The sequence below is a fragment of the Sorex araneus genome, chromosome X (genome assembly GCF_027595985.1).
Source record: "Sorex araneus isolate mSorAra2 chromosome X, mSorAra2.pri, whole genome shotgun sequence".
Classification (NCBI taxonomy): domain Eukaryota; kingdom Metazoa; phylum Chordata; class Mammalia; order Eulipotyphla; family Soricidae; genus Sorex; species Sorex araneus.
Window position 1 is genome coordinate 269236213 of NC_073313.1, and position 23482 is coordinate 269259694.

At 42.8% G+C, this 23482-nt stretch overlaps 1 protein-coding gene and 1 non-coding gene across 2 annotated transcripts in view; both read left to right on the plus strand.

The window, feature by feature from the left end:
* Positions 1–23482, plus strand: part of ACER3 (alkaline ceramidase 3) — a 129726-nt gene that overhangs the window by 50988 nt on the left and 55256 nt on the right. The window contains exons 2-4 of the mRNA XM_055122059.1: positions 210–320; positions 18941–18993; positions 22540–22592. Of these exons, the coding sequence (XP_054978034.1) occupies positions 210–320; positions 18941–18993; positions 22540–22592 (217 nt within the window). The remainder of the gene's footprint in view (positions 1–209; positions 321–18940; positions 18994–22539; positions 22593–23482) is intronic.
* LOC129400439 (U6 spliceosomal RNA) lies at positions 10983–11086 on the plus strand. The gene has a single exon (XR_008627681.1). It is a non-coding gene; the product is annotated as a U6 spliceosomal RNA (small nuclear RNA).

Sequence of the window (23482 nt, forward strand, 5' to 3'; positions counted from 1 at the left end):
AACCCAGGGCCACAGACATGCAGAGCATTAACTCTAACACTGAGCTAAATTCCCAGGTCCAAGGAGGAATTAATTTTCTTCCGCACCTGTATCTATATCTCCACCTTTTTTGGGAAGTCACTTATTGAATTTTTGGAAGAAGCCAAGTGAATGCTTTATTTAAATTGCTATTGACTGTTCTGTCTTTCTCTGTTGTTTTTTTTTTATAGGGAATACACTGAGTAACTTGTTTATGATCCTACCTCCAATTTTTGGTGCAATCCAGAGTATTAGAGATAAGCTTGAAAAGCGGTACATCGCATCTTATTTAGCACTCATGGGTATGTAAAATTTTTTTTTAAATGTATGTTTTTTTTCCCACTTTTTGTTTAAACACTGTGGTTTACAAAGTTGTTCACATTGATTTGTTCCAGGCATTCACTGTTCCGTCACCAACCCCACCACCTGTCTCCTTCCCTCCACCATTGTCTCATTTTTCCAAACACCCCTCAAGCCTGACCCTGTAGCAGACCCAAAATAATTTATTTTATATTGCTTGTTACCACTGGATGGGGTATGTAAAACTCTTTCTTCTAATGTGATATATATATATATAGCATCCACATAGGATGTTTTTCTCATTCATTCCTAAATTGTTTCTTAATTTTATATTGTTAATTACACACCTAAGCATACCCTGAAGTTTCTGCAGTAAAACTGCATTAATATTGCATGCAGAAAACAGGTAATATAACAAATATGCCCACATAGCTTAGCTCTAAGCTTTATCAGATATTAATACTTCACAGTGTCTGTTTCAGACCATTTTATATTTCATAGGAAACAAACTACTGTAGATAAAATCGAAGTTTCCACTGTATTCCTGCCTGACGTTCTCTTCATTCTCCCAGTTCACCCTCCCAAAATTAATTTCTATTGTAAAGTTATCATTTTCTTACTTGTAAATTGCATTTCTATCACATTTATGTTTCTTTAAAGCATCTATAGTTGGTTTGCATATTATAGGTTTTATAGAGGAGGTTCATACTTTATCCAAAGTTCTTCAATTTATGCATGTCCTCTTCTACTTGTCTGTAATGAAGAAAAATTGTCTGTTATTTTTGTGTCTTCATCGCGTGATAGGTGGGTCCTCATTCAATGTTGGGTGGGTGAATGAACTTTATCAGAGCCTAAGGTGGGAAAATCACTCATTAGATTTTTGTGGGTTTTTTTTTTCTTTTTGGGTCATACCCAGTGATGCACAGGGGTTACTCCTGGCTTTGCACTCAAGAACTACTCCTGGTGGGTGCTCAGGGGACCATATGGGATGCTGGGAATCAAACCTGGATTGGATCACTTCAGCCCCAATCACTCCTTAGTTTTATGTTGTCATTGTCATAAAGAAAAAACTAGCAAAGAAAGTGGATTCCAGTTTGTTTCTTTTATAAAATTTCCTAAACTGAGCATAAGTTCTTTTCATTTTAGTTCAAGGCAGATAGTCACATACAGTAAAAGTACTCTCAATTACCACCAAACTAAATTATAGTGTATCATATCATCTTACACTATGATTAGATTACTTACTGGTTATGAGGTTTAATTCCTAAACTTGTTACTCAGGGGCATGTTATTTTAAGACAGTGACTTGTTTTATCTTAAAAGGAAGATCTCCTTTGCTTTATTTTCTGAGACATTTTTAAAATATTTGCAAAATCCCCCCACCCCCACCCCTGCCAAAGGGTCCCAGTCTTTAAGGCTGGGGAGGGAACAGAGGCATTAGGGATACATGCTTTGGGACCCAGGTTTAGTCCCTGGTACCCAGTGGTGCCATGGGCATTGCTGGATGTGCTCATGTAGTCCTGGAGGCCCCACCCCCACCCCAGCAGCTCCAGGTATGGCCCTAGAAGTGGGTATGGCCCCATGAGTACTAGAGGGTTTGGGTCTGGTACCACCCCACACTGCAGGGCCTGACTAACACTGCATCCCAGAGCCCTAGCATCGAACCATCTGGCTCAGTTGACTGAAATTAACCCTGACACCCTCCTTCCCTCCTGAACATTGTTTGGGAGGCCCACTGTAGCGCTATAGCACTGTCATCCCCTTGTTCATCGATTTGCTCGAGCGGGCACCAGTAACGTCTGAGAGTTGTTGTTACTGTTTTTGGCATATCGAATACACAACGGGTAGCTTGCCAGGCTCTGCCGTGCGGGCGAGATACACTAGGTAGCTTGCCGGGCTCTCCAAGAGGGACAGAGGAATTGAACCCAGGTCAGCCGCGTGCAAGGCAAAGGCCCTACCCGCTGTGCTGTCGCTCCAGCCTCTTGGGAGGCCCAAAGGGGATAAAACTCCATAAAAATAAAAGATTTGGGAAACTTCCTGGTTATCCTAACATAATGGTGGCCTTCTGAGTTATAATTTATCTACTTCTCTACTCAGAAAACCATACAGATTAAGATGGAAGGTAAAGAAAACTATACTTAACTACATGTTCAACCTTATTAGGAGAAAAAGAATACCATGGACTTCAAAATGGGTTTGGGATTTTTTTGGTTTTTGAAGTTTTGTTTTTTTGTTTTGGGGGCTGTTTTTTTTTGGGGGGAGGACTGACTTGGGGCCACACCTGGCAATGCTCAGGGGTTGCGCCTGACTCTGCACTCAGGGATCGCTCCTGGTGGTGCTCAGGGGACCATATAGAATACAGAGATCAAACGTGGGTCAACTACATGCAAGGCAAGCACCTAACATGCTGTACTATTTCTGTGGCCCCAAAATTGTTTTAAAATAAGAAATAAACACTTGGGACTGGAGCGATAGTACAGCGGGTAGAGCATTTGCCTTGCACATGACCGACCTGGGTTCGAATCCCAGCATCCCATATAGTCCTCCGAGCACCTCCAAGAGTAATTCCTCAGTGTAAAGCCAGGAGTAACCCCTGTACATCACCGGGTATGACCCAAAAAGCACTATCACTGTAGCACTATCATCCCGTTGTTCATCTTTTTGCTTGAGCGGGCACCAGTAACATCTCCATTGTGAGACTTGTTGTTACTGTTTTTGGCATATCGAATGCACCACGGGTAGCTTGCCAGGCTCTGCCGTGCAGGCAGGATACTCTGGTAGCTTGCCGATCCTTCCAAGAGAGACAGAGGAATCAAACCCAGGTCGGCTGCACGCAAGGCAAACGCCCTACCCCAAAAAGCAAAAAAAGAAAAAAGAAAAGAAAGAAACACTTAAGTGCTTCAAATAGCATTATTTTTAATGTTATAGACATTGGGAGTCTTGAAAACCTACATGGAAAAGAAAAGAGGAGTTGAGGGCCAACATTTGACAATGTTAGCACCAAAGAAAGAAAAGACCCCCACAACAAATACAAAACTTTTATTTCTTGCTTTTTGGGTCACACCCAGCAATGCTCAGGGGTTACTCCTGGCTCTGCACTCAGGAATTACTCCTGGCAGTGCTTGGGGACCATCTGGGATGCCGGGGATTGATTCAGGTCAGCCACATGCAAGGCAAACGCCCTACCATATCACTCCGGCCCCCGATATAAAACTTTTTGAAAGTGATATAACCCTTGACTTTGGTGCGCCACAGTACTGGCTAAAGAGAAATGATTAAATGTGAAAATATAGCAGGACAGTTCTGGAAATACACCACTTTGGGGGAAAAGATCAATAGAAAGGAGCAAGTACACAATGTGGATGGATTAAGTGAGTGGAAAAAAGGAAGAGGGAAGGATTAAGGCAAAATCAGATGACATTACCCAAAATAGTAAATGAGGATTTATCTTTTCTCTATATTCCAGCCAATTCTGATTGTTTCTAGTCTGATATATGCCATTCTCATTGGCATGATAGGACATCTCATTCTCATTTTAATTTCCCTGATAATAAGTGACAAAGAGCATTTTCATATATACCTACCAGTCACTGTATGTCCTCTTCAGAGAAGAAGAAATGAAGCTATCTATATTTTTAGATGATGCGATAATTGATGAATACAGAAAATCCCAAAGACTCCACTAGAAAACTATTAGAACTAGTGAATGAGTACAGTAAAGAGGTAGGTTACAAAGCCAATATGTAAATATGTTGGATTCCTGTATGCAAACAATAAACTAGAACTGTAAGCAGGCCTCACGGTAGAGCAGAAGCCCAGCAGGTGTGCGGCCCTGTGGTCAGTTCCAGCACTCCCTCCGGCACTGCTGGTGTAGCTCGCTCGTCCCCAAGCACTGCGTAGCCGTGCCATCACCAGGAGTGGCCCCTACAGAAAATATCAAGACCAAGCAAGCAATTCTGTTCTGGTCTCATTAGGAAGAATCAGTGTAATTGAGGAGACCAGAGCAAAGATTGTTCAGTGGGTAAGGTGCTCACCGTAGCAGTGGCCAAACCACGCTCAATCTCTGACACCCAGTATTTCCCCCCAAGGCTGCCAGGAGTGATGCCTGAGCACAGAGGAGTAGGCACTGCCAGGTATGACTCCAAACAAAAAACAAAAACAAACAACAAAACACACACACACACACACACACACACACACACACACAGCTCTCTCTTCAAGTGTATTCTCCCTGAACACGTATCTCGATTGCTTGTCTATGTTTCTTTCCTTGCCTATTTCCATCCTGGAGAAGCCTGTGTTCTCTCCTGAACACACATTTCTCTCTTTCTTTCCCCTCACATCTGTCTAAATAAATATCAATACAAACTTTTCTTGCTTCACAAAAGAGAGAGAGAGAGAGAGAGAGAGAGAGAGAGAGAGAGAAGCATTATAAAATTAAGGAGATGAAGACTTATACAAGGAAAACTACAAGATGTTGAAGGCACAAAGAGATAAAGAGATATTCTATGTTCATGAATAGGGAGAAATAAATGTAGTCAAATGGTCATGTTATAAAATCATCATACAAATTCATTTCATCCCTACTAAATTCCAATTAATTTCTTAATACTCATAATTGCGATTAACTTCTTAATATAATACTTAATACTCATGGGACTTTGGTATGGCAGTATTTATGGTGTATGTGGAAGCATGATACATGACTAGCAACATCATGGGTGCTTAGTTGTCTATGTAACCTGGGCCGGGAAGGACACAGCAGGCATAACTACCTGTAATTGTGCTGCAACTGTGTTCTTTGCTTCTTGATTTTCCTCCACTTCCCACTGTGCATATTATACATTAATATTTACAAGTATTAATGTATTTTTCAAACCTGAAAGAAAAAAAGAAGAGGGGCTGGTGCAAGAGTACCACAGGCTGGAGTGCTTTACCAGCAGGGGGCACCAGGTAGTGTTCAGGGGGCCCCCTGAACACTGCCAGGAGTGACCCCTGAGCACCACCAAACTCAAAAAGAAAAACAAAAGAAGAAAAGAATAGCAAAGTTTCTATGGAACCACAAAATATCCTGAACAGCAAAAATAATCTTGAGAAAAAGAAAAAAAATAACGATTCACATCAACCAACTTCGAACTATATTCCAGATCAACAGTTATTGAAACAGTATGGAATGGGAATAAAAATAAATCCACAGATTTGTGGAATATAATCAAGAGCTTGGAATTTTCACATATATCTCTGCCTATTTGAGCCCATTAGTCTGCACTAATGTGCTGTAACCCATAGGTAAACTAAACAAATTAAGTGGGATGAGAGAAAATAACCCAAATGATCTTGTTAAGGCTAATATAGAATATTCTGACTCAGTGTGTTCTGTGTATTGATATAATCCATTCCACTTAGAGTAGGCTGGGAACGTTTCAAAAAGCTCTAAAATACCCAGTGGGGTACTGGCAATAGCTCAGTGGTTAACACCTGCCCTGCAAGTGAGGTCATGATTTTCACCTCTAGCACAGTCCCACATGCTGAGAGTAATTTCATGGTACTGCCTTTGGGTTTCCTAATGCCACAGTAAATAATCGCTGGCCTACCAAAACCACATGTGGGCAAACTTTGACCCTAAAGTATGCATTATCCTGAGCCAAAGTGATAGTACAGTGGGTAGGGTGCTTGTCTTGCATGCTCTTGACCTAAGTTCAATCCCCAGCATCCCATATGGTCCCCCCAGCACTGCCGGGAGTGCAGAGCCAGGAGTGACCCATGAGCATCTTCGGGTATACCCAAATACTGAAAAAAAAAAGTGTGCATTACCCCGCATAGCAGTTAGAGATGCAGCCTTATCAGTAAACCAAAGGGAAGGGGGATTTTATCTTTTTTTTAGCTTTTAATGGGAATACAGTTTATTAAATATTCAAACTTCATAAAGGCATGGGCAATATGGTGTTTTACTGGGGGTTTATCCCTGCTAAGATCTGATTGCTTGCTGGAGGTTAGCAACAGGGTTCAGTTCACACTTAAAGCTAATTAACTCCTTTATTTCGGCACCAGAGCCATAGTACAGTGGGTAGGGCATTTGCCTTGCATGCCGCTGACCCTGGTTCAATTTCCAACATCCCAGATGGTACCCCAAGCCCCAGCAGTAGTAATTTTTGAGCACAGAGCCAGGAGTATCTCCTGAGCATGCCGGGTATGGCTAAAAAAATCCAAAATAATAAAATTAGAAATAAAGATTTTATTGAATAACTGCAATACCAAAACAAAATACTTTCAAATGCTTTCCCCCAAGAATCTTAAAGGTCTTTCTGTCGAGGCTAATGACAGATACATTGGAGGCTGATATGCTAGCTTAACATAATGGACTGATTTTATGCAGCACTTATATCTTTTAGTCCACAAGTAGATTATTAAATTATAGAGAACATCTAATGCAACCATTTCTACATAACTAAGGAATGCACTTCAAAGATTGTGTAGACCCCATCTTTTAGTCTGACTCTAAAGAGGATAAGGTCAATGGCTTTCCTCAGGAGAGCTCACAACAAAAGTCACTTTGCCATCAAATTGTATTTCAGTTATGAACATTGAGGCAAGAGTCAAGTATTCCCAAAGAAAGACGCACAATGCATGTTGTGGGAAAAGGAAAAATGGCTGGGAGCTACGGGTTCCAGGCCACTGACTGAATCAGGAGTTTCTGTTCTGTTTTTTGTTTTGTTTTATTTTGGGGCCACACCTGGTGATGCCCAGGGCTTACTCCTGGCTCTGTGCTTAGGAATCACTCCTGGCGGGGCTCAAGGGACCATATGGGGTGCTGGGAATAGAACACCTGTTGTCCGAGGCAAGTCAAACACCCTAGCTAATGTACTATTTCTCCAACTTCCAAGAATCAGGAGTTTTTGTCTGAAATTCTAACATATATAATGCTGTCCTGGCAAAATAGTTTATAAGAACTGATTGAATACTGGCCTGGTCAAACATTATTTCTTAGATACCTTGTATGATCGACATAACAGAAGAGGAAGCAGGAAAATTTGATTTAGGAGCTAACATTTAAAATGGATCTGGGATTAATACTTATATATTAAAAGGTAAAGAGAACAGTTTATATCCAGTTTACAGAAAGTAGTATTTCTATTTTTATATATTTAAATTTGGTGAGTTTGAGTGGAACCATATCACTATACTATATTCTTTCAAAATTTCTGAAGTTTGAAATTATGCCAGGGACTGAAGAGGTAGTGCAATAGGTGGCATGCTTGCTTTGCACGTGGCTAATCTGGGTTCAATCCCCTGCATCCCATATGGTCACCCCAGTACTGCCCAGAGTAATTCTTGAGTGCAGAGCTCGCAGTAACCCCTAACTGCTGAGTGTGACCCCCCAAACAAATCCCAAAACCAAAAACCTGAAATTGTGTCAAAAGAAACAAAGAACTTAGTCCTGTTCCTTTTCCTTTTTCTTCTACTTTTCAACAAACTTCTGTTTCTTGGGAAAAAAAGATTGGAGGCTGGAGCAATAGCACAGCGGGCATTTACCTTGCACATGGCTGACCCAGGTTCAATCCCCAGCATCCTATATGGTCCCCCGAGCCAACCACCAGGAGTGATTCCTGAGTGCATCACCAGGTGTGACCCAAAAAGCCAAAAAAGAAAAACCAAAAAAGATTGAAAGGAATAACAAATTATCAAAAATTTTCATTTATTTTGTTTTAATGTTTTGCCCCACACACACACTACATTCAGTTTTTATAAGAAGAGACAGGTGGTTTAAGCAATGGAGAAAATGTATTACAGGCTGCAAGGAAAGATAATCAAAGATTAATCAAAGGATTATCAATGGCATCACAGCCTTGAGGCAGTGAGTAACCAGGTGTGTCTGAAATCCAAGTGTCAGTAAAAGATCTGAGTGGGCCAGTGTAGTGTGTGTGTGTGTGTGTGTGTGTGTGTGTGTGTGTGTGTGTGTGTGTAATTTTTCAACTTTACGTTGTCTTAGGATAAAGACCAAATCTTAACCAAATCTGAACTTGACTTTAAAAGCTCTTCTGAGTCTACCTCTCCAAACTACGCTAATCTCCTCATCAGGATCCCACCCTTGTTCATAGTCTCAACCAAACTCTTGCAGCAACTTGAAAACCTTGCCTTTACTCCAGATGAGTTTCCTACCTAGAATGATCTTATTTTTAATTTAGTTTTTTTCTTTATCATTTTTTGTTGTTGTTGTTCTGTGTTTTTCTTTTTGGGTCACACCTGGCACTGAACAGGGGTTACTCCTGGCTCTGCACTCAGGAATTACACCTGGTGGTGCTCAGGGGACCATATGGGACGCTGGGAATCGAACCCGGGTCAGCCACATGCAAGGCAAATGCCCTACCGCTGTGCTATCGCTCCAGCCCCCTCTCATTTTTTTTTTTTTTAATTTTAGTAAAGCACTGTGAGTTACAAAGCTGTTTGTAACTAACTTTGTAATTGCACAGTTAGGTGTTTGGCATACAGTGTTCCATCGCCGATCCCACCCCCAGTGTTAGCGTCCCCCACCACTGCTCCCAGGTTCCTTTCCTCCCGCCCACCCCAGCCCCAGCCCGCCATCTTGACGGACACCTTTTAAATCTGGTCATTAAAGTTTGGTTGGCGTGATTTCAGTGTTGATGACTATGGGTTGGTATTTAGCTGTGTCATTCCTTAACGCCACCCATGTACCTGGGTCTCCTTGACCCCTGCCCCTGTCGCTTCTCTTCTGTCTCTCCTCCCCTCCCCCTTCACTCTATTTCTCTGCTTCTCCTCCCTAAGCTCTGGAGCCAAGGATGATCCAGGCACCCCCCACCTCCCACTTGAACCTACATTTCCTCATCCAGTTACTTTAAATACCACATAAAAGGGATACAATCTCACTTTTTTAAAAAAAATATTTTATAAAGTAGCTCACAATATTTGATTACATTTAATATTCAAACACCTTCCCACCACCCTGAGTGAAACCCCATCTCACTTTTTAAAAGAGCCCATCACCTGGTTAGCTCCAATTTTATTCCAGTCTTTGTTTTTGTGCTACTTCCTCCATCCTCCGCAGACAGGGTTATGCGGACTCTGCACAGACCCCAAAGCTCTGAAGCCACCTCTTCATGTATCTAATGGCATGCCCAAGTTCTCGGGGTAAGAGTCTCTGTTGTATTTTCTTTATCCCAGTGGAAATGGTTGGCACATTGCTGAGTGCCCAGTACTTGTGGACAGGGAATGGGAGTATGGACAGTAATCGCTCCCATTCACTGCTGACGGGAGGTGAAATGCTGCAACCACTTTGGAAGATAGATGGGCCATTTCTTTAAAAATGGAAAGCTGAATAGACTTCCCCATACTGCCCAGCAAATCATATTCCTAGGTATTAACCCAAAGAGTTGAAAACTTTTAAGTTTATACAAAACCCCACACGCAGATATTTATAAAAGCCTTGTTCATAATGCCATAATTTGGAAGCAACCAAGGTTGTGAGTAACCAGGTGTATCTGTTTGTGAGTTTTTGGTTGTTTTTTTTTTTTGCTTTTTTTTGGGGGGGTCACACCTGGCGTTGCACAGGGGTTACTCCTGGTTTGTGCACTCAGGAATCACTCCTGGCAGTGCTCAGGGAACCATATGGGATGCTGGAAATTGAACCCGGGTCAGCCTCGTGCAAGGCAAACACCCTATCCTCTGTGCTTTCGCTCCAGTCCCAAGCAGGTGTGTCTGAAATCCAAGTTTCAGTAAGAGGACCAGTGTATTTGTGTGTGTGTGTGTGTGTGTGTGTGTGTGTGCGTGCATAATTTTTCAACTTTACATTGTCTTAGGATAAAGGCCAATTCTTTTTTTTTTTTTAATTTGTTTATTTATTTTTTGGTTTTTTTTTTTTCTCGCTTTTTGGGTCCCACCCGGCGATGCACAGGGGTTACTCCTGGCTCTACACTCAGGAATTACCCCTGGCGGTGCTCAGGGGACCATATGGGATGCTGGGAATCAACCCGGGTTTGCCGCATGCAAGGCAAACGCCCTACCCACTGTGCTATCGCACCAGCCCCCTGTTTATTTATTTATTTAAAAAAATTTATTGGTGAATCACCGTGAGTTACTGTTACATACTTACAAACGTTGGTGTTTGTGTTTCAGTTATACAATGATTGGTTACCCATCCCACACCAGTGCCCATTCTCCACCACCAGTGATCTCAGTACCCCTCCCCCGCCCTCACCCCTCCTCCTCCCCACCTGGCCTAGTGGTAGGGCATTCCCTTTTGTTCTCTCTCTCCTTTTGGGTATTGTGGTTTGCAATATAGGTATTGAGTGGCCATTGTGTTCGGTCTGTAGTCTATTTCAGCACCTCCCAACCCGAGTGGGTCCTCCAAGAACCCTTTATTCAGTGTTCCCTTTGCTGTTTGAGTTGCCTTTTCCTCCAGCATATGAGGCCAGCTTCCAAGCCAAGCCGTAGGGCAAACCTCCTGGTAAAGGCCAATTCTTAATCAAATCTGAGCTTGACTTTAAAAGCTCTTCTCAATCTACCTCTTCAAAACCATGCTAATCTCCTCATTAGGATCCCATTGTAATGAGTTGAATGATTTATTTAAACTAATGTATATGTGATAAGGGGGTGGTATTCAGTGGTGAAAAGAAATGAACTACCAAGTTGTAAAAAAATATGTGGGAGTGCTTTCTTCGGCAGCACATATACTAAAATTGGAACGATGCAGAGATTAGCATGGCCCCTGCGCAAGGATGACACGCAAATTCGTGAAGTGTTCCATATTTTTTTAATGTTGTTTCAATCATTAAAAAATCAAATTAAAAAAATGGGGGAACCTTAACTGCATAAAGCTAAGTGGAATTTGAAAAGGATATATGTAGCATTTGATTCCAGTTGTATAACATTCTGGAAAAGAGAAAACCATGGAGACACTAAATAATAACCATAATCATAAAAATAATAGTGACTACCAAGATAAGCAGAGATGGAAAGGTGAGCAGGCGAAACACAGAGGAGCACAATTGCTGCCATGCTCAAGGCCAGGCTTCACCACCCCTCAGCACCAGTCATCCAGAAATTGATCTGTTGAAGAACTCAGATATTCAGGTTTTGTGACAGAAATCTCCAGGCTCTCATGGAGCTGGGAATGGGCGACCTCCCCCCATCTACCTCTTCTTCCAGGAACGTGGCAGTCACGCACATGACCTGCCTCTGGCTGGTGCTAACCAAGCTCATTAACTGGCTCATAAATAAAGCTCATCAGAGACTCATAAATAAATCTCAAAAGAGATCAGCAAGCTGCAGAGATGCTTCCAAACCCTAAAGTCACCATCCAGTTAAAAACTTAATTCCAGCTGTGTCACCCCTTTCAAAAATTTAAATTCCTGGGGCTGGAGCGATAGCACAACGTGTAGGGCATTTGCCTTGCATGCGGTCAACCCGGGTTTGATTCCCAACATCCCATATCATCCCCTGAGCACCGTCAGGAGTGGTTCCTGAGTACAGAGCCAGGAGTAACCCCTGTGCATCTCCAGGTGTGACCCAAAAAGAAAAAAAAAATTAAATTCCTGGAGCAAATTCAGCTGCCTGACATCTCAAACTACACCACATTGGATGGGATGTAAAGTAGAAGGCAACCCATCGCAATTAAGAAAGTATAAACACACAAGGCTTAACCTGTAACAATGTGTTAGTAATTTCTTATACAAGAGCTTAATGGCTCCATGGTGAGATACAACAATCTTTACACACTTTCTTCAAAGGAAACCTTTTTTGATTATTTTCAGCTAATTAATTCATTACAAGGAATATAATACTCCATAAAATTCACTGTCACTGTCACTGTCATGCCATTGCTCATCGATTTGCTCGAGCGGGCACCAGTAACATCTCCATTATGAGACTTGTTACTGTTTTTGGCATATAAATTTAAATAAATAAATTATTTAGGGCCTGCTACTGGGGCAGGTTGGGGTGGTGGTTGGGAAAATGGGAAATAATGGTGCAATGGTGGTGGGATTGGTGTTGGAATATTGAGTGAAACAAATCATCAGGAACAGCTTTATAAAAATAATCACACAGGGCAGTTTGAGGGCAGTAAAATCAATCTGTATGATACTGTAATGGCCAGTTCAAGTAAATTTTTCCTGATCTGAGTGGGCCTTAATGGACATTAATAATATAGTGTCAAAGTGGCTCACTATTTGTAACGTATACCTCATTGTGGCAGGGGTGTTGATGCTGGAGAGGCTATACATAACCTGCTCGATTTTCTGTTAATCTAAAATTGTTCTAAAAAATAAGGTTCCTATTGTTTATTTTTCGCCACACCTGGCAATGCTTAGGGGTTACTCCTGGCTCTGCCCTCAGGAATTACTATGCCTGTCAGACACGGAACCATATGGAATGTCGGAGATCCAGCCTGGGTCAGCCGTGTGCAAGTTCCCTATTGCTTCAGCCCCCTAGAGCTCATAAGAGTCTGATGAAGAGTTGGAGTGGTAGTTGTCTTGCAGGCGACCAACATGTGTTTGATCCCCATCATCCCATATGGTCCCCCGAGGCTGCCAAGAGTGATCCCTGAGCTCAGAGCCAGGAGTAAACCCTTAGCACAGAGATATTGCCCTCCACCCCCCCCCCAAAAAAAAAGATGAATCTAAAATGCAGAACACTATCAAACTAAGAAACAAAAACCCTAAGAATATAGTCATTAGAAGCAGAGAGCCAGTGCGGGGATGGATTAAGACTCCTGCCTTGCACGGCCAACCCTACTTTCACTCTGGCACCATATAGGTTCCCTGTACCCCACCAGGAGTAATCCTTGTGTACAGGGTCAGGAGTAAGCCCTCCCCTACCTCCACCAAAAAAAAAAATCACAATAAAATACCACTTTTTTTTTCTTGTTTTTCCCCCCACCAAAATGTGTTGGAGTCACAGAGACAGGCCCCAAGACACATGGAAGCATCCGTCTGAATTTCCTCTGCTGGCTCTGTTAGCACCATCCCTCCCCACACCAACATGAAGCAACAAATGAAACACCACTTTAATCTCTTTGGATCATTATCATGAGAAAGACAGCCAGTAATACGTACTGGGAAGATATGAGAAAATTCAAATTGCTGCTGGGATATAAGATAGCGCACCCCTTTCTAAAGCCACTGTCACATCTTCAAAATGCTGAACACAGAGTTGCCGCGTGTCTCTGAATGCTCTGATGTTAATACCCAAGAGAAATTATAAGACAGATCTGAGCAGGAACTTAGGCCTAACTGGGGTATTTTTCTGTCATATCCAGAACATGGGAGGAACCATAAATATCCATATTAACTCAGGCTGCTGCGGCAAAACACTGCAGACGGGAAGGCTTGCACATGAGCAGTCACTTCCTCCAGCCTGGGGGGCCCAGGGGGAACCGTCAGGCCAGTTTGGCACCGGTGAGACCCTTCTCTGGTGGCTGCCAGGCCAGCTGCAAGCCTGCTTCTCCCTGTCATTCTGTGGTCCTCATTGCACGGACGGAGAGAACAGGAGTCCTTGTCTTTTCCTCTCCTAAGGAAACAGGTTCCATCAGAGGGACCCCACCCTGCTGGCCTCAAATACCCATCATTTGGGGGGCTGGGTTTCAACCTGTGAACTGTGGGGTATGCAGACATTCACTCCCAGAGTCATCCGCTAGTGAAATGGAACCGTGCGTGACCACAGTCCCACACCCACTGCCACGTGAGCTCAGCGACTGGCCTGTCCCGGAGACTCATCATTAAGTCTCAGAAGAGATCAAGTAACTGCAAAAATTTCTCAGGTATCAGGTCCCGGTTGAGACTGCCTGGGCCATCTCGGGAGTTCCTGGCCCAGCCAGAGCCCCGGCAGCCACATTTATCCCCAACAGCGGCCGCCATGCCTCAGCTGGACTGCCTCGTTAAATATTCCGGATGCTCAGAGCACAGAGCGCATTTGTGGCCATGTGACATGTCCAGATAATACAAAGCTGTAAGAAAGAGGTATAGAGAAGTGTGAGCGCACAGAACTTAACAAGGAAATCAGACATTAGCACTGCTGTAACCACGTTACCTAACCTAATTAGAAATAAGAAGGGGTCGGTGTCACCCACTTTGGGAAAAGCTGGTTTTAAAAGAAATTAATTTTATGGGGGCTGGAGCAATAGCACAGTAGGTAGGGCATTTGCCTTGCACACAGCCGACCCGGGTTCGATTCCTCCGCCCCTCTTGGAGAGCCCGGCAAGCTACCCATGGCGTATTCGATATGCCAAAAACAGTAACAAGTCTCACAATGGAGACGTTAATGGTGCCCGCTCGAGCAAATCGATGAGCAATGGCATGACCATGACAGTGACAGTCAATTTTATGGAGTATGAATTATATCTCAGGGACTGGAGCGATAGCACAGCGGGTAGGGCATTTGCCTTGCACATGGCCGACCTGGGTTCAATTCCTCTGTCACTCTCGGAGAGCCCAGCAAGCTACCAAAAGTATCCCACCCGCACAGCAGAGCCTGGCAAGCCACCCGTGGCATATTCAGTATGCCAAAAACAGTGACAGGAAGTCTCACAATGGAGACGTTACTGGTGCCCACTCGAACAAATTGATCAACAATGGGATGACAGTGCTACAGTGCAGTACTATGAATTATATCTCAGTAAAACCAAGAAGCAAATTTAGCAAGAATTGATGGTTTGCTTTAAAAGGGCACAATATTATGCAGAGAAAAGTGATTCTGTCCAGTTACATTTTTTAGGACAATTAAAAGGAAAATGCATAAATCTCCCCAAAATTAGACTTTTCAAGCTGTATATCATAATGGTTTCAAGAGAACAGTTTGAAAAGGTGTGGATATAAACAGTCCTTGGAAGAGGTCATTTGAAGCGACCATTCTAAGTTTCAAGATGTCTAGTCTCTCTACATCACATGACACTGTTTTTTACAATAATCTTATTTAATTGAACCATGATTTACAAAGTTATTGATAGTTTTAGACCCATAACTTTTCAGCACCAACCTTCTCATCAGTGTCCAGTCCCTCCTCCAGTGTCCCTCCTCCACCCTCCCCTCCCCCACTCCTACTGTATAGCTTGGGATGGTTTTTGTCTGTTTGTTTGGGGTTGTTTTTATTTATTTGGTTTTGGGTTTTTTGTTGGCGTTGTTGTTTTAGGGAGGTAGGCCACACCCAGTGTTGCTCAGGGCTAACTCCTGGCTCTGCACTCAAGAATTTCTCCTGGCAGTGCTCAGGGGACTACATGGGATGCCCAGGATTGAACATGCCATGCAAACGCCCTATCTGCTGTACTATTGCTCTGGCCCCATTCCCCCTTTTTCAGTTTGTAGTTTTCCCACCGTTGCACCTTCTGATTACTCCTTTGGAAAACACCACCCTACTTCATTTCTTTAGTAAAACAAATGCAAACACTTTTTCTCTCAGCTCATTTTGAGCAGTGAAAATGTCATGTGATCACATATATAGTGATTTTTCTATAAGCAAAAGTAACAAAGTCTGAAATATTTCTCCAGTGATGTTTGTGAGACTAACAGCCGTGTCTCATCACCCTTGCTTTCTCCAACTTCCTTCTTATTTTAATTAGGTTAGGTAAGCCGGTTAAGTAGTGCTAACGCCTGGTGTCCTTGTTAAGGCCTGAGCTCTCATGCTACTCTATACCTCTTTATTGTATCTTTGTGTCCTGACGTCTCCTCCAATAGAATTGATGCTTCATTAAGGCCAATGACTGGGTCCATAACTGAATTTGGCAAACAGGAGAGCTCAGTAAATGCTTGCTAACCTGATTTCACCACATCAGAAGACTTATTACCAGATGTGATGCTACTCATATTGCTCAGTTCATTTATAAAAGCCAAAACGTGAAATTATTGCTACATATGGTAGACCTTAGTTTTAGTTTGTCTAAAACATACAGTTTTATAACCTTGAACGATTATTTGATGTAGGGCTTGACTTTTGAATATCATATCCTAATGATAACATTACTCAGTCTTTCTTACATTAAAAAACAAAACCTTTAAGGACCAGACCAATAGCGTGGTGGGTAGGGCACTTGCCTTACACATGGCTGACCTGGATTCCATTCCCCCTTACACAGTTCCACCCCCAGTGTGGTCCCCTGAGCCCTCTAGGAGTGATTCCTGAGCACAGAGCCAGGAGTAACCCCTGAGCACCATCAGGCATGACTCAAACCCCCCTTACCCACCTCCAAAAGCTTTAAGATTCTAAACTTAAAGTTTATTTAAAATAGAGGAACTCGAGAACTTTGAAACATAAAGACAGAATATTTAGCTTTTTCCTAGGTTTCCAGTCTCTCTTACTGTAATTCGATTTTATTAGCAGCTTGCTTTAGAAAATATGATTGGTTTATGCTAGTCAATGTGCCAAACATTTTATTTGGTCTGGGAGGGGGGACTTGGGCCATATCAGACCATGCTCAGGGGTTATTCCTGGTGGTGCTTGGAGGACCATGTGGTGCCAGGGATCAAATCACAGTTGACTGCCTGCAAGGCAAGTGACTTAACCCCTGTACCATCTTTCCAGCCCTAGGAGCTCAATTTTATTAAGTGTATTTGAAGGATTTTAAATTGCTTTTGTTGAGACAACAGCTCTCTCCTAGTAGTCATATTTCTGATAACTAAATATAGTGGTGTTATAAGTTTGGGAACAACCGTAACTAAATGGCTCTTAGTAAACATAAAAGTCAGGTGTTTGGATCAGGAAGGGCCCGAGAGATAGTATAGTGGGTAGGGCACTTGCATGTGGCTGATCCGGGTTCGATTCCCGGCATCCCAATTGTCCCCTGAGCACCACCAGGAGTGATCCCTGAGTGCAGAGCCAGGAGAAACCCCTGAGCATTGCCATGTCTGGTCTCCCTCCCCCCAAAAAGAAACATTAAATTTATTTTATTGTATTAAATGTTTATTTCAGTGTTTTCACATGTGTTTGTAATGTCACTTCTGTGATAGGTCAGTTTCTGTGTAAATAAAAGACTTTTTCTAAGCTCTCTGGTTTGTTCTGTTGGTCTGTATCTCCATTTTTAAATCTGAAATCAGCCTTATCAAGCCTTGAAAATAATTCTTTTGTTTTCAATTTTTTTTTGAATCACCATGGAAAAAGTTACAAAGCTTTCAGGTTAAATTCTCAGTCACTCAAGTAAAGTGAAATTTATTAGTTACACAGACAGGGGGGCTAAGGGTGGGGGGCTAGGGGCGTGGGGGGGTTAGGGGTGTGGGGGTGCGGGGTGGAGCTATACTGGGATTCTTGGTGGTGGAATATGTGCACTGGTGAAGGGATGGGTATTCGAGCATTGTATAACTGAGATTTATTTATTTTTTATTTTTTTATTTATTTATTAATTTTTTTTGCTTTTTGGGTCACACCTGGCGATGCACAGGGGTTACTCCTGGCTTTGCACTCAGGAATTACCCCTGGCCGTGCTCAGGGGACCATATGGGATGCTGGGATTTGAACCCGGGTCGGCCGCGTGCAAGGCAAACGCCCTACCCGCTGTGCTATCTCTCCAGCCCCTGTATAACTGAGATTTAAACCTGAAAACTTTGTAACTTTCCACATGGTGACTCAATAAAAAATTTAAAAAAAAAATTCTCAGTCACTCAATGATCAGACCCCCCATCCCTTCACCAGTGCACATGTTCCACCACCAAGAACCCCAGTATACCCCCCTCCCACCCCCACTCCACTTGTGTGGCTAATGATCTTCACTTTATTCTCTCTGTACTTTGAATACATTCAATATTTCAACAGAGAACTCACTATTATTATTTGGAATTTTCCCCCAACAGTCAAACCTGCTGAAAAGGCATCATTTGATAATTTGTTTTTCATTGCTGAGAATGAAGAATATATGAGCTCGGCCGCGTGGTTTTGGATTTCTGATATTTTAGCTCAGTTCAGTCTAGATGCATTTCTATAAGAAGCCCTGGGTGCCAAAATTGGTTAGTAGACCTCCAAGATCATAGTCTTTAAGGAGCAGAGGAGCCATTTTTGTGTGTGGCTGTTCCGGATCTCAAGCCTTGAAAATAATTCTTAATACTACTAAGATCAACCTCTCCACACCATAGAGTATTAATTAGTTATGAGTATTATGGCTTATCCAGTCCATCAGGTCAGAATGGAAAATAATGTTTCATCTAGTAAATTGCTTAATGGAAAGTATCTTTTTAATATACTGTATACTTGTTTTATTGTACACCAAAACTTCATCAGTCACAGAGTGCACTCAGAGACTGCTAATTCTGCCATAAGATTTTTATAAACTGTTTAAAAACTTTGCTTTATAAACTTTTTTTCAATAAAAACTTTGCTTTATAAACTTTCTATAAACCCACTGCTTTGAAATGTTGCACTGGCTTTTCTGGTCACTCTGGCTGACACAGAATATCATGCTAGGGGCTGGAGCGATAGCACAGCAGGTAGGGTGTTTGCCTTGCACACGGCCGACCTGGGTTTGATTCCCAGCATCCCATATGGTCCCCCGAGCACCGCCAGGAGTAATTCCTGAGTGCATGAGCCAGGAGTAACCCCTGTGCATCGCCGGGTGTGACCCAAAAAGAAAAAAAAAAGAAAAGGAAAAGAAAGAATATCATGCTAATTGTTGTTTTTGTTTTTATTTTAGTGGTGGGAATGGGATCCTGGTGCTTCCACATGACTCTGAAATATGAAATGCAGGTTAGTGACAACAAACGGCATGAAATGTGGAATGTGTCTGAATCCAGAGACACTTCAAATGTGAGAAGGCAGCTCGTCACTGGAACAAAGAATCAAGACAAGGGACTGAAGAAAAGAATTGCCTATCGAGTTTTCACTTCGGGCCAAAGAAACCAAATCAACAAAGTTCATGCAAACAAGCTGCTCGTAGGCACGGCATCTGAGAGTGGTGCAGTGTTCTGACCACCTCTGGAGGGCATGCATGTATTAGAGCAGAGCTAGCGAGTAGAATTCCAGTGAGACATGCTTAAAAAGATGCAGTTCCCTGAAACTATCTATTCCTGCTCATGTGTCTCCCTTACGACCTATATTTGATTCGTCTGGTCCTCTAGCTAGCAAGATTAAAACTATCCACGGATTTTTGTTGCGTTTTTGTTTCGGCACCACACCTGAAAGTGCTCAGGAGTTACTCCTGGCTCTGTACTCAGGGATCACTCCTGGAGGAGCTCAGGGGACCATATGGGCTGTTGGGGATCAAACCCAGCTGCATGCAAGACAAGCGTCCTGCCCTCTGTTCTAGCTCTCTGGCCCCTATCCAAGGATTTTTATTCACTGTTCTTGTTCTGAGGAAGCTATATATCTAATCCTCAATGCTTTGACTTCTTCCTTCGTTAAATGTCAATTTTTTAAAAATGAGCTTTACTGATTAAGAGTCTGTGGTTTACAACACTGTTAGTAGTGGCTTCTCATGTCCATAATCCCAGCACCCCTCCATCACCAGTCCACACACCTCTCACTGCTCCTGCTGTCAACACTCACCGTGCCCTCACTTAGGCTTTATGAAATGCTTGCATTTTTCTGTCAAAATAAATAGATAAATCTACTATTTTAGGAACTCACTATACTGTAGAAAAGCCAATACTTTAACAAATATTTTTATGCATAAAAACTAAAGAAAAAATTTGCAAATGGTACTTAATGTAAAGCCAGTGAATTATGGTCTGAAACTTCAAACCGGAGAAACTTCTGTGTGTTATAAAACTATATAAAATTATAAAATAGAATTATCGGTAGCATATTATGATGCTTTATTAGTTCACCTTTGCACATTTAAAGGTAATTCAAGTGAAAGGTGTAGGAGACAGCCTGTGGGTATATTCCTCAGAGGCTGAGCCAAGTCTGCTCCTTTGCTAATGAATTTTGTGAGCTTAGATAAATTCCTCAGAGTCTTAGCCTCAGCGTTCTCATCTCAGAATAGTCATCATAGTATCTGTTTTATAATCATCATGAAAATTAAATAATTTAACATTAAATAAGATAGTGAGTGAAAAATAACCCCAAATCTTGCTTAAATGCTTATGTTTTCAGTATTTTAATAATTTACTGGGCTGGAGCAATAGCACAGCAGGTAGGGCATTTGCCTTGCACGCGGCCAACCTGGGTTCAATTCCTCCGTCCCTCTCGGAGAGCCCGGCAAGCTACCAAGAGTATCCCGCATGCACGGCAGAGCCTGGCAAGCTACCTGTGGTGTATTCGATATGCCAAACACAGTAACAAGTCTCACAATGGAGACGTTACTGGTGCCCGCTGAGCAAATCGATGAACAACAGGATGACAGTGCTACAGTGCTCATAATTTACTACAATGTGCAATTTGTTAATTTGACTTAACTCTCTTTCTCCTTCTAGAATGTATTTCTCTAATACCCATTTTATTTCCTGGTACCAGCTTCTCTTGCTGCTTGTGTCTATTTTGCGTTGAAATCTTGGCTCTGTACTTAATCACTTTTTCTCATTCCCTCTACTCCACTAGACTGTAATTCTGTGTGTAGTCACACTACTTTGTTTTCATGATAATCCTCAGCTCATTGCCTGATACTAGCAGATAGATCATTGAAGAATCTTCACTTATTTTTGGTTTTGAGGGGCATTCCCAGTGATGCTCAAGAGTTACCCCTGGATCTGTGCTCAGGAATAACTCTTGGCAGTGCTCAGTGAACCATATGGGATGCCGGGAATCCAATGCAGGTTGGACACATGCGGAGTAAACACCCTACCCACTATACTATTGCTCCAGCCCCAGTCATTAAAGAACTTTTAATGAATCCTGAATAGTCAGTACTGGATTGGATTTTAAAATGGGGGGAAAGAAACTTATCTATAACACTTAGTCTATTGTTTAGCTCATGATTTAATATAAAACAGCTATGCTAGTTATTGTTAATAATATTTTTAAGGGACATAGGCCACATAGATTACAGGACTTTCTTGCCCACTACTGTATAGACTTAGGTATCTTAGTGGACATATGGTCCATTTTAGGCACTACTTGTTAATGGGGGGAGTGCCAAGGGGCATTGACAGGCCCCAGAGGCTGGGAGCCCATTCTTTCTTTTTTATATTAAATCACCCTGAGATACACAGCTACAGTTATTCATGATTGGTTTGGGTCGCACAGTGTTCCAACACCATCCCTTCACCAGTGTACATTTCCCACCACCAGTGTCCCCGGTTTTCGTCTTCCACTCCCAACCCCAGTCTGCCTCTACAGGGCACTTTTCTTCTCCCTCTTCCCTCCCCTCCCCTCCCCTCCTCTTTTCTCCCCTCCCCTCCTCTCCCCTCCCCTCCCCTCCTCTCCTCTCCTCTCCTCTCCTCTCCTCTCCTCTCCTCTCCTCTCCTCTCCTCTCCTCTCCTCTCCTCTCCTCTCCTCTCCTCTCCTCTCCTCTCCTCTCCTCTCCTCTCCTCTCCTCTCCTCTCCTCTCCTCTCCTCTCCTCTCCACTCCCCCCTCCTCTCCACTCCCCCCTCCTCTTCTGTCCCCTCCCCTCCCCTCCCCTCCCTTCCCCTCCCCTCTCCTCCACTCTTCTTCCCTCCACTCCCCTCCCCTCCCCTCCTGTCCCCTCCTCTCCTCTTCTTTCCTCTCCCCTCCCCTCCCCTCCTCTCCTTTCTTCTCCCCTCCCTTCCCTTCTCCTCCTCTCCCCTCCTCCCCTCCCTGTCCTTTGGGCCTTATGGTTTCTGATACAGGTACTGACAGGTTATCATGTTTGTCCCTCTCCCTCCTTTCAGCACTCGTTTCTTGTCCAGAGGATCATTTCCATTAGACCCCGTTCTTTCTCAGGGGTATATCAGAGTCTGTGATTTCAAATGACCTGAGCACCCCTGTGAGCTGCACGCACAGCAGGTAGATGGATAGATGAGCTGCTCTGTTTAGAATCAATCAAGTTGCACTCAAGGACCTGAAGTTAGCTCAGGGGTGAGAGTGTCAAGCCTTACACAGGTTTGACTCCCAGCATCACTGGGTCCCCAGGCTTCCTCGGTTGCAGCCCTGGTGCCCCCAGACTGCAGGGCACGAGTAAAACCTCATTCTCAGGCTCCTGTATTGAAGCACCCCCCACACGCCCACTGAGAAGTATACATAATGGGAGTACATTAGTTAAGTACATCAAAGAATCAACGGCATTAGATAAGAGTTGGCCCTCTCAATGATGCCATTTTTATTTGTCTAACAATTTTCTAACAATTGCATATCTACAATATTCAAGTTTCATTATGTATCTTTGCTTTTTCCAGCTGTTGGATGAGCTCCCAATGATCTACAGCTGTTGCATATTTGTATACTGCTTGTAAGTATCTCTGCTTAAAATTCAGTTGAAAATTTACTTTTAAAACATTTTATAAAAACATTTTACTTTTCCCTCATTGTGAAGTAAATCATAATCTGGTTATGTTACTGGGATTATAATCTAATAGGAGATTATATCTTTCTTGATCTCAATATAGAGTATAACCTATGTATGTGGCAATAATATTTTTCATTTATATTCATGACCTCCAAGCCCTGTAGCTAATTTAAGTAGGTAGAGTCTTATACTTAACTCTTGTAACTTGCCTTTTTCTTGAGTTATGAATATATAGAAATTTTGACCAAAATTTTATATTCCATGGCATAAAAATAATATTAACTATAATATTTACCTACTTTGTATCTCAAATTCTTTCAGGCCTCATACCGGGGCAGCGAATTCCCCCACCCATGCAAGATAGCTGGGGATTGTTTCCTTGATATAGAGAATGAAATGAAGCACTGTGAGGTTTCAGTGACTTGTCAACAGATGTAAACTTTGACTTGCCTAAAGCTATGCAGTTAGTAAATGTCAGAGCTGGACATTGCAGACTAGTCATGCATCATTGGGGATGTCCCGTCAAGGACAGGACCTGTGGGCCTATATCATATCGTCAAGCTGTGTCAATAGGCTGTTCTCACTATGTTTGTATAGTACGTTCTATGCTACCCTCAGTGAGATTTCCTAACAACACATTTATTGAGATGTATCTCTGTTGTCTCTCTCTTTTTTTCTTTTTGGGTCACACCCGGCAATGCACAGGGGTTACTCCTGGCTCTGCACTCAGGAATTACTCCTGGCGGTGTTCAGGGAACCATATGGGATGCTGGGAATCGAACCCGGGTCTGCCACATGCAAGGCGAATGCCCTGCCCACTGTGCTAACGCTCC